This window comes from Pan paniscus, chromosome 1 (genome assembly GCF_029289425.2).
Source record: "Pan paniscus chromosome 1, NHGRI_mPanPan1-v2.0_pri, whole genome shotgun sequence".
NCBI lineage: Eukaryota > Metazoa > Chordata > Mammalia > Primates > Hominidae > Pan > Pan paniscus.
In genome coordinates this window covers 87,696,822-87,711,596 of record NC_073249.2, presented here as the reverse complement: position 1 = coordinate 87,711,596, position 14,775 = coordinate 87,696,822, and the positions used below count along the sequence as shown (strand labels likewise).

The following is a 14,775-nucleotide window of genomic DNA, read 5'->3' as shown; positions in this document are numbered from 1 at the left end:
CTGCCTTCCCCATTTCTACAAGGCTGATGGCTTTTAAATGTTAAAACCCTCCCTAAAGGCACCCCATAAGCCCTATTACACAAGTCACATACGAACAAAAAGCGCCTAAGATAGTCCTCCATTTGGGCGCAGTCTTGCCTTCTGAGAAAGGGGACTCTAAGAATTAATGAGGGCCCAGATCTGGGATATCTGGGACAAGACTTGGGCCTTCCTGGTAAAACACGAAAACAAAACAATAAACACGGCCCCTCCCCCCTCTCCAAAAACAAAAACAAAAACTTCAAGGCCATGCCGCCGCGGCCATCAGTAGCTCCGGCTCAGAATTTGACCGTTAAAAAAAGGAAACTAGGCTGAGCTAGGGCACCTCAGATCCCGGCGGTCTGGGGCCGGGGCGAAGTTGCCGGCGTCCCGCGGCCGGGGGCGCGGGCAGGGCCGGGCGCGACTCTCCCGGGGACTTTCACCTGCTCGGCTGGCAGCGCGGGCAGCGCGGGGGCGGACCCGGTGGCGGGCGGGGCCTCTGAGCCCGGCGGGAGGAGCCGGCCTGGGCCCGCCCCACAGGAGGAGCCGCTGGCTGGCGGCTGATCCAGCGTCTCCGTGACAGGCACCCTGCTCCGCCGCCACCGCCACCGCCACCGCCACCGTCGCCTTTTCTTCTTCGTCCCGGGCGGTGCGTTCCACTGCTCTGGGGCCGGCGCCGCGCCCAGTGCCGCTTCGGGCCGCAAGCCCCACCGCTCCCCTCCCCGGGCAGGGGCGCCGCGCAACCCGCTCCCGCCGCCACCTCCTCCCCTGCCGCCCTCCTAGCCGGCAGGAATTGCGCGACCACAGCGCCGCTCGCGTCGCCCGCATCAGCTCAGCCCGCTGCCGCTCGGCCCTCGGCACCGCTCCGGGTCCGGCCGCCGCGCGGCCAGGGCTCCCCCTGCCCAGCGCTCCCAGGCCCCGCCACGCGTCGCCGCGCCCAGCTCCAGTCTCCCCTCCCCGGGGTCTCGCCAGCCCCTTCCTGCAGCCGCCGCCTCCGAAGGAGCGGGTCCGCCGCGGGTAACCATGCCTAGCAAAACCAAGTACAACCTTGTGGACGATGGGCACGACCTGCGGATCCCCTTGCACAACGAGGACGCCTTCCAGCACGGCATCTGCTTTGAGGCCAAGGTGAGGGGGCTCCGGGGAGGGTGCTACCTGTGGTGGCGGTTGGGGGGGCATGTTTGAGTGGATGGGATGCACAGCCGTCCTGGACCCAGAGCTGGCGGGCTAGGCCGATTTGGGGGCCTTTCTCTTAGGGAGGGTAACTCTCCCTTCTGAGTCTATAATTCCGCGGGCTCCTGCCCAGAACTGCTCAAGAGCAACTGCAAAGTTTGAGCGGTATTGCCTCACCTCCCCCTTCCCACCTGCAGACTCCCCCATCCTTACCCGCCTAGGACTGGATTGAGTTACTTCCCGGATCCCTCCTCCAGAGGAGAAGCCGGCAAGTGAGCGCAGCCTGGGCATCTGGTCGTTTAGAATCGGTTTAAGGAAGCTCTGGTGTTATTTACCTGCTGGGCTCCCAGGGAGAGGTGCTTTCAGGAAGGTCTTTTAAAAGAGGAATGCCTGCTTCCTAATTGAAGAAAAGAATACAGATTTTTTTTTTTTTTAAACTCCAGGTAACCGGGTCTAGGTGTCAGAGTCACTTCCTAAATGGCTAATTTGCCAGACTCCTCTGCATGTGCCAGTCACTGAAGGGAGTGGTGAAAGCTACCCATTTGCTAGTTTTGTGGCTTAATGTTAAGTTTCAGCATCTAGTAGGGAACTGTTGCTGAAGAATTTAGCAGAGATGACTGGAATTTCAGCGCTGAGGTCGGAGCCCCAGGTCCACCGTTGGGGGAGGGGTGGAGCAGAAGCCTCGGCCCTGGACCATCAGGTGTGAGCAAGGCTGACCCCCTGTGATGCACCTCCCTGAGTGAGGAGTTCTGGCTTCTGAAATTGCAGTGGCGGTTCCCACTGCCCATCACCAGGAAAGAGTGCTTTTTCTGTGGAACAGTGTTCTGCTCTTCCTTCAAGCCACTTGACCTCCTCTGTGACGTAGAGAGACCCAGGGACTTTCGGCACCTACAGTGTGCCTGTAGGTGGAAAAGTATTGTCCCTCTAAGTAGGCTGGGTCTTGCTGGTTTTGAAAACGTTGTACTTTGGATGTGGCGACAGTTTGACTCTTTGTTCTCTTTCTCTTTCTTGATGGTGTACGTGCAGGCTGTTAGCATCTCACGAAAGGATTATTCCATCAGGTGTCTTCTTCCTTCAATTCACACATTTTTCGAGTATCTGACATGTGCCCAGTGTGGTCAGTTTCTTTAGATTTTTTTCTTTCTCATGCATATGGATGAATTGGTGAAGCTCACCTTTTTTTCCCCCTGAATAACCTTATCCCAGCCATATTTGCTGGAGCTAGGAGAACTGCCCCGCTTAGTCCCCCGAAACATTAAACCCTGCCGTGGAATGCAGAGCTGAATTACTGGGTATGGCTGGGACAGAGTGGGGCTGCAGCCAAGATCTTATCTTAGTTCTCTCATCTCTCAGAATAGACCTGGTCGGTGGGTCTAAGATGGGATGCTTGGGTTAATTTTTGCCCAGGCCTGTTGATTTGGTGAGCAGAGGTTTTTATTTTAAAGTATGAGTTTTCATCAGGGTCATGATTTAATTTTCTTGGACATACATAAACTGGGAAATTGGCTTGTGTTTTGTTTAGTTCAGCAGTACTCTGTTTTACAAGTAAGAGGGTAAGAAGGGAGATAAGATTTAAAGTGTTTTTAAGGCTAAGCATGGTGGCTATTGCCTGTAATTCCAGCACTTTGGGAGGCCAAAGTGGGAGGATCGCCTGAGCCCAGGAGTTAGAGACTGCAGTGAGTTATGATTGCACCACTGCACTCCACCCTGGGTGACAGAATGAGACCCTGTCTCAGATAGATAGATAGATAGATAGATAGATAGATAGATAGATAGATAGATAGATAGATAGATAGATAGTGTATTTTAAGCCTTTTTATTTTATCACAGTTCAGTCCTCTGCATTTGGTCCCTAAAACCTAGTGTGCATAAGAATAATCAGGTGAGGGGGTTAACAAGTTTGAGTCTTGCCACACCCCAATTTTAATTTGATACATCTTGGGGGAGCCCAGGACTATGTACCTTTAACGAGCATTCCAGGTGATTTAATGCAGGTGACTGTGGCCAGACTTTGAGAAATATTGGGCTTGAGGGTTGCCTCCAATTTGCTGGATCTTACTCTCCCTTTCCCAAATGTACTGTTTCTTTTCTAAGCAAATGTCTGGGGGCTGTGTGATGTAGTTCCTATAGTAACTTCCCTGGATTCACAGGCAGTGGTGGTCAGTGAAAGGAGAGGGAGCCGCAGTTGGTTCAAGCTGTTTTCCCAATGCAAATGAGAAATAGGGGACCAAGGATCCTTCTTTGAGAGAGGTGAGGCAGAGAAGAAAGGACAAGAGCATACGGTAAGGGGAGTGGTGGAACTTCTTTGGGCAAAGGCTGACTTTGAGGACCAGGTCCTAACTCCCAGATCTTTGTAATTGATGCTGCACCCTGGCACATTCAAACACCATGTTAGTCAAGACCTAAGCAGAGGTGGAAGCATGAGCTTTTCTGTCCTACATGCTCCTGGTAAGAGCCTTCTCTGGCTGTTTTCCACATCCCTGCAGAGCAGTGTCTATGCAACTGCACAATCACTGGGATTTCAGGGTTAAATCCACATCGCAGTCTTCCCTTGTTTTGGAAAAATGCAGGCTGGAAAATGCAAATGTATTATTGTTGCCTTGTCAGGTACCCTTGGAAAATGAGTGCAGCTCTTTCTCTCCCAAGGGCTGGCAGTTTTTCGGAATCAACATTGGATTGAGTGTTCCTTTGGACGTATGCCACTCATTTTCAGGGTTCTGCAGAGATTGAAAGGTGTGGGGTTAGGATCGAAGGGCATCTGGGTGGCAGAGGTTCTGTGCACTTAAAAACCCATGCATTTAGTTATCAAGTGCAATCCCAGATTTTTTTCACCTGCAGTACCTCATTTAATTCTCACTACTTCCCTAGGAGATGGGTCTCCTTATGTCTATTTTATAAACGAGGACATAGGCTCAGGGAGGTTGTTGCATGCCTTAGTGCTCACAGTTGTGTATGACAAAGCCAAGATTTAAGCCTGGGGCTTTGACTTCAGACTCCCAAATCCAGTGCCTTTTCATTCGATAATTTTTATGGAATATTCACTCTATGTTGGCCATGGGTTTGAGTCACAGCTCTCTAGTGGAGTGTTCTCAGGTTGCTGGCCTCTAGAACTCTGGTACAGGAAATTATTCAAACATTTATTTATTTATTTATTTATTTATTTATTTATTTATTTATTTTGAGATGGAGTTTTGCTCTTGTTGCCCAGGCTGGAGTGCAATGGCATGATCTCAGCTCATCACAACCTCCAACTCCCAGGTTCGAGTGATTCTCCTGCCTCAGCCTCCTGGGTAGCTGGGATAACAGGCATGCGCCACCATGCCCAGCTAATTTTGTATTTTTCGTAGAGATGGGGCTTTCTCCGTTTTGGTCAGGCTGGCCTCGAACTCCCAACCTCAGGTGATCTGCCTGCCCCAGCCTCCCAAATGTTGGGATTACAGGCGTGAACCCCTGCGCCCGGCTCAAACTTTTAATGCTTGGCTGTTTCCAGATTTCCCTTTAGGCTGAGAGCTGCTTGCCAGGGAAACCTGTTGTCTGTGTTCAGAGTGGGTACCTGGCTTACTGACTGATGCTGGTGGGTGGGTAAATCTCACATGCCCTGAGAGCCTGTGGCTCCTTAGTACCTGCCTCCTGATCTCCCAGTATGTCTTCCTGGTGGCCAGTGCCATCAACTGACTGTCTCTCCTCTCTTGGTGAAAAAGAGACTTTTAATGCTATGGGTACAAAGGATAATAAGAGTATTAATAATAGTTATATCTTATATCTGTAGGTGATTTTTGATTTGCATTGGACTTCTACATACAAAGACTTTTCCTCTTATAGAGACAGGCACAGGCACATTAGTGTTATCTCGATTTTTCAGACCAAAAAATGGAGATCAGAGAGATTAATTTGTCCAGAGTTGCAAATTGGTGTATCAGTTAATGATATTTATTGAGCACTTACTATGTGCTATACATTATTCTAGCCTCTGCCTCACTTAATCCTCACACTCCAGGGCTTTTGACTCCAGGTCCATGGTTCTTTCACCTCCTCCAAGGCTCACTCAAACCTGAAGTATTAATAGCTGCTCCCTTTGTAGTCCTAACACTCATTGCCTAGATTGTTCCCTTATATCTGCGTGTATGATACAGATGGTCAGAACTGGAAAGCACCATGGCTCATCTAGTACAACCCCCTCACCCCATCATTGTACAGATGAGGAAATTGAAGTTTGGAGGGGAAGTCATGGACCCAAGGTCACATAGTCAGATAATAACAGAACCAGGACTTATCCCTGGTTCCCTGGCTTCAAACTGGTTTCAGTTATCCATCACTTCAAAACAAACGACCTCAAGACTCAGTAGCTTGAAACAATAACTGTTTAATTTGCTTATGAATCATGGCTCAGGAATTCAGGCAGGGCTTGGCTGGGCTGTTCTTCTGTTGCTTATGGCGTTGACTGGATCACTCACTTTGCTGCATTCATCCACAGCTAGGCTGGAATGTTCAAGATGGCTTCACTCATATGACTGTGCCTTGGTCGTCCTTCACGTGACTATTCTCTTCACTGGCTGGCTTGGATTTCCTCACAGCATTCCCTTTTGTTTGGCAGCTGGTTTTCAGTAGGGGGCGTTCCAAGCAGGAAAGCAGAAGCTCTTAAGGTTGGGTCTTTCTGAGTTACATAGGGTCACTTCTGCCACATCCTGTTGGTCAAAACAGGCTATTAGGGAAGAGACATAAGCCCTACTTCTTGATGGGGGAATGTCAAGTTCACATTGCAAGATTGCACGTGGGATGAGAGATATTGCTGAAGCTGTTTACCACACAAAATTCTGTTTTTTCCTCTCTGCGTATATCTTCTCTGGTGTTATGGAATGTTCTTTGAGGACCTTGCCTCATGCCTCGGTGTATCTCCCCCTCCCAAGCCTCAACATCAGGTACAAACATAGTCACAATGAAAAATTGTCAAGTGGAAGAAATAACCAATTGTGGAAAGTCTGAAAGCAGTAAATATCATTGCTGAGTGATTTTGTGACTTGGGAGCATTTGGTCAGATTGAAGCTGAATTCTCTGGCTATATTTCCTTCCTTGCTACCTGGCTTCATTGGTTGATGGTTTCCCTGATGTGGATTTTAGAGATTCCAGTAACCTCAGCAGGATATCTGTGGATGCCTCTTAAACATACTGCCATGAAGGCCTCCAGATGAATGACATTTGGTCACCATAAATGGGGTATCCCTGACTCGTCTGAGCCTGCATGGCATGGTACAGAGCTCTCAGAACCCATTCCACTATACACTGGGTGTTTATGTCCCCTTTCTCCCTTCTCTCCACCCAGACTAAGGGTCCTGTCTTCCAGGGTTCTGGAACAGTAGCAATTCGGATTAAGGGTCTGATGTATTTTCTGATGTCATCATTAAGGAGGAGACGTAGTTCACTTTCTTATGCTTTTCCAGATGCTTTTAAAAACACTTATCTTCTGCCCAGACTACTTTTTTTTTTGGTGGGGGGCAGTGAGTTCCAAAGATACAGTACTGCTCTGAAATGACACCTATTTTATTTGTCCTTACATTGCTCTCAGGTGTCCCAGTATGTTCCTCCACACCTGGTATCTTGGGATTTGATGGACAAGTCTATTTCCACGTTAGCTGTACATTTCATGATTTTATGGCTTTCAGTCATAGTTCCTTTGCCCACAATGTCCCAGTCCTTTTTAGTGGTCAAAATCATGCAGCCACATCTAATGATGACCTTTGCCAGTTATCTATACTAATCAGACTTGACTCACTGTTTACTATTGCCTACTCATAATGCAGCTACTCCCAAGACTCAAACTTTCAGAATGCTTTCGCTGGCTATAATTACCTGCCTTCCCTTTATACCTTTGTTGCCTTGAGGATGCTCTTAGCTCCTCAGTGACCTTTTTGCTGCCCTTGTCCTGCTGTCTACCCTCCCCAGCAGCCTGGGACCATGCCCATGGCCGTTCCTTCCTGCCTTTTTGCCCTACCCTGCAAACTTGATCTTTCCTACTTTTCTTCTTCCTTTCTGTTTTTGGAAAAGACCATTTATATATTTTCTTTGGAGAATGTCTATTCTGATCCTTTGCTCATTTAAAAGTTGGATTGGCTTTTTACTATTGAGTTCCCTCCTTTCTAATAGTTTTATTGAGATGTAGTTCACATACCATACAATTCACTAATTTAAAATGTATAATTTAGTGATTTTTAAGATATTACAGATCTGTACTATCAGCACCACAGTCAATTTTAGAACATTTTCATCACATTAAAAAGAAACACTAGGCCGGGCGCGGTGGCTCACTGCTGTAATCCCAGCAGTTTGGGAGGCCAAGGCGGGTGGATCACTTGAGGTCAGGAGTTCAAGACTAGCCTGGCCATCATGGTGAAACCCCATCTCTACCAAAAATACAAAATTAGCTGGGCATGGTGGCACACACCTGTGATCCTTACCCCCTGCGTCTGCCCAGCCCTGAACAGCCACTAATCTACTTGCTGTCTCTAGATTTGCCTATTCTGGACATTTCATATTTATGGAATTATACAATATGTGGTCTTTTGTGTCTGACTTCTTTGCCTTAGTGTCGTGTTTCAGGGTTCATCTATAATTTATCAGTACTTAATTCTTTTATATGGCTAGATAATATATCATTGTATGGATATACCACATTTGGTTTGTTCATTCATCAGCTGAGGCACATTTAGGTTGTTTCCATTTTTGCCTCTTAAAAATAATGCTATAAACATTCATGTACAAGTTTTTGTGCAGGCATGTTTTTATTTTTATTTTTTAAAATTTATCTTGGGTAAAAGTAAAATGGCTGGGTCCCATGGTAACCATATGTGACCATTTGTGGGACTTCCAATGTGGCTGCATCGTTTTACCTTTCCACCAGCAGTGTGTTCATATCTTCACCAATGCTTGTTGTCTGACTTTTTGATTCTAGCCATCCTCCTGGGTGTGAAGTGGGATTTCATCATAGTTTTGATTTGCATTTCCCTTTTGAACAACATAGAATATCTCCTCATTCCCTAGCAAGCAGACTCAGAGAAAAAAAAAAGACCATCTTTTCATGTGTTTTTTGGCCATTTATATATTTTCTTTGGAGAAATGTCTATTCTGATCCTTTGCCCATTTAAAAGTTGGATTGGCTTTTTTACTATTGAGTTGTAAGAGTTCTTTATATATTCTGGATTCAAATCCCTTATATAGATTTGCAATATTTTTACCCATTCTGTGGTCTTTTCACTTTCTTGGTATTGTCCTTTGAAACACAAAGTTTTAAATTTTGGTGAAGTCCAATTTTTTTCTTTTTCCCTCATTTTGAGATCCATCTGCCTTCCATGTCCTGTTAGTCTGCCCTTGTCCTCTTAATTATGCCCTTCACTCCCCACCCCCACCCTGGCACGGTTACATCTCCTGGGCACTGGCTTACTCCTCCCTGCCTAAGAGTATGCTATGGCCTTCCCTGTATGAAATATCTCTTCTTTCCACCTCTTTCTTTAATTAACATGTTGTCTTTCTCCTCCTTTCACAGCTAAGCCTTGTGAGACAGTACTCCACCCTCTGCAGTATCTCAGTCTTCATTCAGTCCCTGGCCGCTTCCTTCCAACTTCTGTCCTGGCTGCTGTACTGAAATTGCTCTGCTGCCCCCTTCTCTATCCTCATCCTTTTTGACTTTTCTTCCTGAGCTGCCTGTCCTAGTCCTCCGTGGAATGCCTCATTGGGCTCTCTGTGCCTGCTTGCAGTCAGCCAGCCCCTTGCCCCTGCCCATACCTCCTTCTTTTGTGGCTGTGCTACCTCCTCCCTTTGCCCTCTACTGTGAGTGCTCCATTCCCTCTCCTTTGGATTCTGTCTACTCCCACTCTTCTGTTATGCAGGCTGCTGGCTCTCTACTTCAGTCCAGACTCCACATCTTTATGCGCAGCTTCCTGCTGGCCATCTGTACCTGAATGTGTTGCTGTCCCTATCACTCAACAAGCTGGAAATCGAATTTCTCTTCTGACTTCATTGTCTTTTAACGACCCCACCATCCTCTTGGGCACATGGGCCTGATACTTTAAAGTACTCCTTGTATTCTTTGATTTAACAGCCAACTCAAATTTGCTGTTTACTGGGTACCTATGATGTCCAGGCTCTACTCTCCTGTACCCCACATCAAGTCAGGTGCCAAATCCTCTTGAATGTTCCCAGTGACATCAATCCACGCACCCTGGCTGGTCCATCACCCATTCAGATGCTCCACCCCCTCCCCTGTTATCAGGGCCATCAATAACCTTCTGAAGGCCTCCAGTGCCCCACTTGTTCTCTGATCCCCCTCATCCCTTAAACTTTTGCCCTATCAATTTTCTTGAAATGGTTATCCTCCCACTCAAAAACATGAAAAGTTTCTGTACCTACTATATTAGAACCAAAATTCTTAGTATGATATTCAAGGCTGTTTTTGAACAATTCCCTTTAATCACCCTGGGCTTCAACCCAACTGTAGTACCCACCATTCCCTTAACCCTCACTGCAGTTTCCTACCCAGTTCACAAGTCACTCCGTGAAGTGGATGTTACCAGTCCCACCTGCTTTGTATTAGAGCTGCTTGCCCTGTCCAATTTTCATCCCTACATTGTCATTGTCAGGGTCCATGTCACTCTGCCCCCGTGTCTTCCACAGCCCTGAGTACAGTGCCTTGCACATAGAAAATGTATTTTGAATGAAAGAGATGCTCCCTATAAGATGGCCAGGACCCTCCTGGGTCACCCAATGGTGAGAGGTGCCTTAATTGACTCTACACTCCTCCCCACCATTTCTCTTGCTTTAGTCTAGTAACTTCCGGTTCCCAGTGGCTTGAGGGACCCCCCGGCATGGCCTCTTTCTGATAACCCCAATCTCACACAGTGCTGATTCCTTCCAATGAAAATACCAAGTAAGCATTTTTTTTTCCTGAATTAAATAAAATTCCATTGATGGATGTCCAATGGAATTAGAATCTGAATATAGAACATATGGCCAATTTCAGGAGTAGGTAATTGTCATTTCTCAATTGTCATTTATGTAAGAAACATTTTCAACTTGTTTTCTCATTAATGAATTGATGTCTTTTTTTTTTCCTAATTCATGGTTTATTTTCTGTAATTTGCTACTTTGCAATTTTTATGACATGAATTTGGTTGGTAGCATAGCATGGCATGAATTCAGGAGCCAAACTGTGTTTGGGTTCAAATCCTGGCTCTATCCCTCACTTGCTACTTGACTTTGTGTGAGTTATGTAACATCTTTCCTTTAGCGTTCTCATTTGTAAAAAGAGGATACAAATATCTCATACTTCGTAGGGTTAATGGGAGGATTGAATCAGTAGTACCTGTAAATGGCCTAGCACCGTGCATGACACAGAGTTGGCTGCTGTTTTTATTATTGTTGTTAAGTCCTACAAGTTGCAATTTAGTTTCATCTGTGCATGGTTTTAATCTATAGAATATTCAGACACTCTGTTCTTTTATAAGTCAGAGGCCTAGTCATGTATTATCTTCATTATACATGCCTGCTTAAAAAATCTAGCTGCAGCTACTCTGATTCCTAAAGTTGCAAATCAGACAGCGTGACTACTTTGTGGGCTTAAAATAGCTGTCAGCCTCTTTGGGAAGGAATAAAAAGGGGTTAACTAGGTTCTGGTGCATGCCACCATCACATTTGTTCCAGCCCTTTAATCCTTGTCAGGATTAAAAATCACAGAATCTTAAGTACGGTATTGTCTGTCTTCACTTGTCTTTCTCTGAATTTCTTGGATAAATATTTCTTTAAGCAGAGGTAATCTAAGCAGAAGGAATCTTCTATCATGGGATTAATTAATACCTTGTGATGCTTACATTTCCCTTTACAATTTTTATATTCAGCGTCATGTTTCCTTTTAAGCACTGGAGCAGTTGGCTTTAAAAGTTATTTAAAATGGCACTTCCAGCAAGTTCAGTGCCCAGAGGGTGCTGGAACACTTTAGAATTCCTACTCCGTTAGTTAGAAAACTAACCCCTGTTAGTTTTCTCTAGTGAGGCTTCTGTGTCTTACCCCTTTATGGTCCATCCATGAAAACTGAGGAGAGGGGCTACCCCCATTTATTCTTGAAACAAAGTGCTTTCCAGGGGGAACTTGTTTAAATGAGCAGCGTTGAGTATTGAATAAGACCTGGGAATCCCTACCAAGGGGCCTGCCCTTGGGAGTAAGGGGGTGACCAAGAAGGGAGCACTCCCCTAACCCCACAGCACCCTGTAACATTCTGAATTCCCTTAGCATGTGAGTGTGTTGGGGAGAGAGAAAGGAGACAGGGAGGAGAACATGAGAAGTGCTGTTTGCATGCTTGCAGAATTATCATGCATCCCATGTTCTGCGCTGTTCTTCCCTGCTAGTTCTATGTGTGCATTGCTTGTCTCCTTAATTAGGCTACAAGCACCTCAGAGGTCAAGGGGACTCCCTAACTTACTTGCCTCATGCTAGCCACATCATAGAAAGATAACATTATAATTACTGTCATTTAGAAAGCGCTTACTGTGTTCCAGGCACTGTGCCAAGCTCTTTCTATGAAACGATTAATTTAATTCTCCCAACAACCATGCTAGTTAAGGTATTATCATTATTTGTATCTTATAGATGGAGAAGCCAAGGCATAGAGAGGCAGAGTAACTTGCTCATGGTCTACATCTAGTAGTGGGTAGATCCCAGAGTCAAACACAGGTAGTGTGGCTCAGGGTGTCTCCATTGTTAACTCTTGTGCTGTATGTCATTCAAAATACCAAGAGCTAATGTTTATCAAGTGCTCACTGTGTTCTGTGCATTGTTCTAAGCATTTTACATGTATTAACTAATTTAATCTTTACAGTGGCCCCTATCCCATGGGGATAGGTTTTATTGTTCCAGTTTTTCAGAGGAGGGTCTTTTAGGTTGGATTGAATAGGCAAATGGTCTGTTAAAGGTGACCTTAGTCCTTTCCATTGTGGCTATGTCCGGGACCCAGGTCTGCTGTTCTGTGCCATTGGGCAACGGGTCACCTGTAAAGACTTTTCTGGACCATGTTGATGTTGTCCAGATAAAGAAATGAGGCATCAGTGAGTAGGTGGAAATGCTGGAGAATGGGAAGGAGAGGAGCTCTGGGAGGCCCTTCCTGGAGGGTGTTATTCTTGGCTGGGCTCTTGCCTGTGCATTTCCTGTCCAGTGTGGCATTTCACTCCTTTCAATGCCCATGCCCTTTTCCTTGCCTTTCCCAGCTTTTTTTTTTTTTTTTTTCCTTTTGAGATGGGATTTTACTTTGTTGCCCAGGCTGGAATACAGTGGCATGATCATGACTCATTGCAGCCTTGACCTCCTGGGGCTCAGGTGATCCTCCCAGCTCAGCCTTTCAAGTAGCTGGGACTATAGGCATGTGTCACCATGCCTGGCTAAGTTTCATATCTCTCTCTCTATATATATATTTTTTTTGTAGAGATGGATTTTCACCATGTTGCTCAGACTGGTCTGGAACTCCTAGGCTCAAGTGATCTGCCCGCCTCAGCCTCCCAGAGTGCTGGAATTACAGGTGTGAGCCACTGTGCCTGGCCCCACTTCTATTTTTTTCCTTTATTCCATTTTTGAAAAACCTTTTATTTTAAGCTCAGGGGCACATGTACAGGTTTGTTGCATAGGTAAACTTGAGTCATGGGGGTTTGTTGTACAGATTATTTCATCACTCAGGTATTAAACCTAGGACTCATTAGTTCTTTTTCCTGATCCTCTCCCTCTTCCCAACCTCTACCCTCTGAAAGGCCACAGTGTGTGGTGTTCCCCTCTATGTGTCCATGTGTTCTCATCATTTAGCTCCCACTTATAAGTGAGAACATGCAGTATTTGTTTTTTTTTTTTTTTTGTTCCTGCATTAGTTTGCTAAGGATAATGGCTTCCAGCTCCATCTATGTCCCTGCAAAGGACATGATCTCGTTCTTTTTCATGGCTGCATAGTATTCCATGATGCATATGTACCACATTAGCTAGTCTATCTATCATTGATAGGCATGTAGGATGGTTCTTTGTCTTCACTGTTGTGAATAATGCTGCAATGAACATACACATGCATGTGTCTTTATAATAGAATGATTTATATTTCTTTAGGTACATACCCAGTAATGGGATTGCTGGGTCAAATGTATTTCTGTCTTTAGGTCTTTGAGGAATCGCCACACTGTTTTCCACAATGGCTGAACTAATTTATACTCCCACCAACAGTCTATAAGGGTTCCTTTTTCTTTACAACCTTGCCAACATCTGTTATTTTTTGACTTTTTAGTAATACCCCTTTTGACTGGTGTTAGATGGTATCTCATTGTGGTTTTGATTTGCATTTCTCTAATGATCAGTGATGTTGAGCTTTTTTTGCATATGTTTATTGGCCCACCTCTATTTTTGAGGACAAGTTCTCTCCACTCAGAGGCCCCACGGTGCCTCTGGTAGAGTACAAAACGCTGAAAAGGTCATTCCCAGAGATGTTGCCTTTTGGATTGGAAATCTCAGTCCACCATGCACAATGGAAAAGCTCCTTGGTTGTGTCCTTTTTTTCTATCTTGACTGTAAACTCTTTGCTTTTTCTTTTGGTTTCTTTGGGTGGGAAGAAGCACTCATGTAGAAGCATTTTATTGTTCTGCGGAGAGGAAGATTCATGTCTCCTGTGGGCCAAGTGACAGATAACATATTATCTTGCGTCCATGCTATTTTCCATAAACACACATAGCCTCCGCTGTAACTACATTTTCAAATTGGCAATTTTTTAATTTGGAGACAGGGTCTCACTATATTGCCCAGTCTGGTCTCGAACTCCTGGGCTCAAGCAATCCTCCTGCCCTGGCCTCCCAAAGTGCTAGGATTACAGGTGTGAGCCACTGTGCCTGGCCTCAAATTGGCTCTTTAATGTGGCTAGATTTCTTAAATTTGGCAGCCCAGGTTAAACAGACTATATTCTGGGCACCTGTATCCAAAATATGATTGAAATTTTACCTTTCCTCAAAGTCACGTAAATGCATTTTTTTCCTCCTCCAGATAAGTATTTTGCAACTTCCACAGATGAAGGAAATCACCGCAAATTCCTTTGATTAATTACAGCAGGTGTTTTCAGTCTTTGGAGTAATCAGAATCACCTGAAAACTAATAAAAATACAGAGGCACAGGCTTATTGAAGTAGCATAGGGCCTGAGTGTCTTTACCAAGTTTTCCACCATGTGATTCTGATGAACACTTCAGTTTGAGACCCACGGCATTAGAGCACCGGTTCTTAAACTCAGCTGCTCATTGGAATCTCTGTGGAGTTATAAAAACAAAATAATAGCTAAGTACTCCTAGTGATTTTGATTCAGTTATTATGCAGTGCAACCTGGGCATTGTGATTTTTCTGTCTTCTGTTTCTTTGCTGAGACTTTTGACTTTTTAATTGGTTTCAAGCATATTCATAATTGCTTGTTGAAGCATTCTTAGGACTGCTTTAAGACCCATGTCAGGTAATTCTAATATTATCTGTCATCTTGGCGTTGGCTTCTGTTGATTGTCTTTTCTCATTCATGTTGAGATTTTCTTGGTTCTTGG

General features: G+C 45.2%; 1 protein-coding gene across 5 annotated transcripts in view; it reads left to right on the top strand.

Annotated features, from left to right (window-relative positions):
* Positions 1-553: 553 nt before the first annotated feature.
* Positions 554-14,775, top strand: part of LOC100983469 (carboxyl-terminal PDZ ligand of neuronal nitric oxide synthase protein) — a 312,534-nt gene continuing 298,312 nt past the window's right edge. For 2 of the 5 annotated variants that reach the window (XM_003824560.5, XM_008978235.4), the window contains exon 1: positions 558-1,146. In XM_003824560.5, the coding sequence (XP_003824608.4) occupies positions 1,042-1,146 (105 nt within the window). In that variant the 5' untranslated portion in view covers positions 558-1,041. Of the gene's footprint in view, positions 1,147-14,775 lie in introns of all 5 variants that reach the window. The other 3 variants (XM_063598776.1, XM_034939235.3, XM_034939241.3) reach the window with 3 other exon arrangements.